Source organism: Oryza sativa, chromosome 5 (assembly GCF_034140825.1).
Source record: "Oryza sativa Japonica Group chromosome 5, ASM3414082v1".
Taxonomy (NCBI): domain Eukaryota; kingdom Viridiplantae; phylum Streptophyta; class Magnoliopsida; order Poales; family Poaceae; genus Oryza; species Oryza sativa.
Genome location: NC_089039.1, coordinates 14,737,001 through 14,741,403, shown reverse-complemented (window position 1 = coordinate 14,741,403; position 4,403 = coordinate 14,737,001). Strand labels below are relative to the sequence as shown.

Sequence of the window (4,403 nt, the reverse complement as noted above, 5' to 3'; positions counted from 1 at the left end):
ACCACTTATTAGCAAATTAAAAAAAGAGTAGTTTTGTAGCAAACTGAAACATATGTCGCTATTGTTGTAGCAAACCGATAGTTTTGTCACTAAAATTGTAGTTTTCTAAAAATTACTAAAAAAATTGTAAGTAAAACTTTCATACGTCTCCTTAGTGGTATAATAGCAAATGTTGTAAAATAAACATGATGAAAAATCACAAAATTAACTTTAAAATTTACATTTAAAATGTAAATTTTAGCTTATAAGTATAAGCATAAGCGAAATAATGATGGCCTTTCTGACTATAATGGTGAACTGTCCTCATATAAAACTTATTTTATTTTGTTTTCAAAACAAGTATAAACGCAGAAGCTCATCTGCACGTGTGCACACACTGAACCTTATGAAAGCACACCCTGTAAATTTATAGCTATGAAAGAGGACATAACTGAGAAAATATTATTCGCTTTGATTTCAAACAACCACCATCGCTGTCTAATTTTTTTAACTTTGACCATAATTAAATTTTAAATTATTATATCATTATGTATGAAAGTTTTCAGGACTGGAATGCGACCTATTTCGTTGACATGAAATATTTTTCAGTATTTATATATTCTCTTCAATAAAAAAAATTCGAGCAGACAATGGTCGAAGACAAATGGGAGTCCTATCTAGGAGTAGCAACAAGTATTTAAAGACGGACATACCAGTGAGTTACCACAGAGTATAGTGCTGCCGTTCTAAACACAACAATATATGTGCACTCAAACATGAAAAAGAAAATTAAAAAAAATTGATATGTGCAACATAATGCCATGTACCATCATTAAATAAAATCAACTCAAAATTAAATTTACATATATACAAAGAAACACAGATTAATTTCAGGCTCGAAGCGGTGCACAACACACACCACATATTCATCCCAAAGGAAAAAAAACAGCACATATTACTGTTAATAAAAACACATTTTTTTTTATTTTTACCAGCTACGTTCAAAAATACTTCATCTCTGGTTATTCACCTCACAAGTGCTTGTCCATGTGCATATTCATAGAAATCCTTTTAGAAAAATTGGTAATATATCAATAAGTTGTAACACGTCATATAATGGCATAGTTCCAATTTTCCCTATCCGTTTCATGTATACTAACTTTGGGACAATTATCTATTTGACCCTACTTTGAAGCTTAACTACCAATTTGACATCGTTTTTCCCAGTTTGCTTATTTGACCTCGTTTTTCAAAATTGAAGTTACCGTTTCACCCTGTTTCCAAAAACCGTCAGGGTTCCATTTAGAACAAATTAAAAAAAATAAATTTACAAGCCTAAATAACTAAAATGCCCTTATTTACTCATTTCTTATGCTCTGTATCCTCTCTCACCAGAGCACAAATGGCTGGAGGTGCGACGGTCATCGCGGCTGCAGCTGCGGCGGCTACGTTGGCTCCACGGCGGCGGCACGATGAGGAGGACCGCCAGCGGCAGCGGCGGCTGCAGAGGGGCGACGAGGGCTGGCAGACCATCGGCAGTGGTTGTGTCAGCTCGGGGGGCAGCTGGGCTCGACGGCAGCGGCGCGACGAGGAGGACCACCGGCAGCACGACGGCTACAGAGGGGCGAGGCGACGAGGGCAGGAGGACCACCGGCGGCGGCGACCGCGGCGACACGCGGTGGGAGCAGCGGCGGAGGCGATAAACCACGGTGGGAGCGCGACGGCAGTGCGTAGTGGGAACAGAGGCGGCCTCGGCGATGGTGGGGAGCGGGAGAGACGGCGTGAGCGGCGAAGGGGTTGACCCGCGGTGGGAGCGGCGGCGACGGCGTCGGCGTGCGGTTTGAGCAGGGACGGCCGTGGCGACGGCGGGAGCTTTGGAGGCGCCGACCCGCGATGGGAGCGGCGGTGACAGCGCCGGCGCACGGTGGGAGCATGGGCGGTCGTGTCGGCGCACGGCAGTGACCGCGTGGAGCATGGTGTGGGAGCTCGTTGGCGCGCGGAGGCCAGATGGTTGCCGACAGCGGTACATGCGAGGGCGGGCGGCGGCGCGGGAGCTTGTCGGCCCGAGGAGGCTGGGCGGCGGCACGAGAGCTCGCCAGCGTGTGGAGGGCAGAGCTTGGCGGCTCGGGAGCACGCCGGCGCGTGAAAAAAAAAATGTTGAATAAACAATTTTAGAAACTAGGGTCAAATGAGCAAGGGTATAAACGTCTATTTTTCCCTGAAGTTAACACTGTTAGCTTGCCCTTCACATAATACGGTTAGATCCGACCTTCATTTTTTAAAATAAGGGTCAAATGAGCAAACTTGAAAAATTAGGGTTAAATTGGTAGTTACACTCCAAATCAGGGGCAAATACGCAGCAAATACGCAATTACCCTAACTAACTTTTTATTTTTCATGTTTGAGTGCACTTGATGTATATCGGTGTAGTAGCACGCGCGTGAGATTCTCACCGTCAGACATGACGCACCTCGACTTTGGGGCTGTTCAAATTGATGACAGTTTCAACCATACCATTATTTGGTAAAATTGATAATTATGTGGTTATATTTAGTTTGTTACTAATTATTGGCAATACATATAGAATTTTGGCAACACTATTGAACTAATCCTACCAAAATTTTGACAATGTTATTAATTTGCCAAAATTTTGGCATTACTAAATTTTGGTAGCGTTCATTTTGGCACAAACTGAACAAACCCTTTATTTTAAGAGCAAGGGTTTTGTCGAATGTTTATTTAAATCAAGATTGTTCTTAAGGGGTGTTTAGATCCCACCCCAAAATTGTACGCTATGTCACATCGAACGTTTGAACACCTGCATGAAATATTAAATATAGGCTAAAAAATAACTAATTGCACAAATTGTGACTAATTTGCGAGACGAATCTTTTAAGCCTAATAGCTCCATGATTTGATAATATGGTGCTACAGTAAATATTTGCTAATGATGGATTAATTATGCTTAATAAATTCGTCTCGCGATTTACTGGCAGATTCTGTAATCAGTTTTTTTATTAGTGCCTGAACACCCTATGCGACACCCTATATAATAACCGATGTGACACGCCAAAACTTTACACCCCTGGCTCTAAACACCCCCTAAATGCAACTAGTGCATGTGCATTCATGCATAAATATCACCCGTACCACAGGCGAAGCCGACAATGAAACTCGCCAATATCATAGGGTGCTAATGCCACCATCTCAAAATAAGCAAACTTTTATATATTATCAGATTCATACATAAAAACTAGTTAAAATCAATCCACAAATCTTATCGATTTTGGATCACTAAATGTGCTTTACGATCCGTGCTCTAGACCCTTCTCCTCTATATCTGATGACCTCATCTTCTTCTCCAGTGTCAGTAACGTCCCAAACTCTCACGGAGGAACAGATTAAGATCCTAAGTTGGAATAGGGGTGAAAGGGGATGGGAGGAGGAGGAGTTCACCAGCTTTAAAGGATGACCATGAGAGACGCTGTACGATGGTGGACGCGCGGCAGAACGGGCCGGTAGTTAGACGGCGACATCACTGTTGAAGTTGTAGGGGTCGATGGTGGATGTTGGGATGGTGTTTGCGACGGGGATAAAGTGGGGCGAAAAGGTTAGGAGACAATGACCCATGGTGGCGAATTTGGTAGCGGGGAGTCATCGGAGACGAAAACGATGAGATGCGGGTATATCGCGGGCGTCAGCTCGAGGAGGATGAGAGGTGGGGAATGAGAAGAAAGGAGAGGGAAAGGGAGGCCTTACCGGCACGGCTTGCACCTTTCCGGCGTTGGCGAGGAGGAGAAGGGATCACGAAAACGGTGTTGCATAGTCGGTGGTGTTATGCAAGGGAAGTGTGACACACGCTACAAATCTCAAGACAACTTCAACAGTTAAAAATTATATAATTTAAATTAGGATTTTCTGTCATGTCATATAGGTACTCATAGTATAAAGTGAACATCGTGATGAACTGGATCGAGAAATTAGGAATTCTGAAAGAACGAAAACATTTTCGGATAATCGAGATCGTTAATTCGTTATCCACTAGAGGGGACGTACGTGCATGTAAACGTGGAAGCGCACTAGGCCCGTCGTACAGGAGAAGCACGGAAGCTACGGAAGCTGGAGCAGTGCATTAACACGCTCCAATTACTTCTCGTGTGGGTACTAATTAAATACGGATCAGTACTCCAATATTAATAGGGATCGATCAAAGATCACACGGCACGTACGCGCGTACCCTGCACTGCATCTGTACCGTCTGGCTTGGGATGCCCTCGATCCATGCATCCATCGATCGATCGGGTCCGGCCGGTCCGGACTGCCTGCTTGTACCTGCACAGGATATATGAGCAGTGACTGTAACTGTATTGGCTACAAATGACCTGGCCGGTTTCATTAACCCTCCCATCACATGTGAATCAGTA

General features: G+C 43.8%; 1 protein-coding gene across 1 annotated transcript; it reads right to left on the bottom strand.

Annotated features, from left to right (window-relative positions):
* Positions 1 to 1,348: 1,348 nt before the first annotated feature.
* Positions 1,349 to 1,954, bottom strand: LOC107280951 (verprolin-like). Its single transcript, XM_015783099.1, has one exon. It carries the CDS (start codon positions 1,952 to 1,954, stop codon positions 1,349 to 1,351), a length of 606 nt encoding a protein of 201 aa, XP_015638585.1.
* Between the last annotated feature and the right edge of the window lie 2,449 nt (positions 1,955 to 4,403).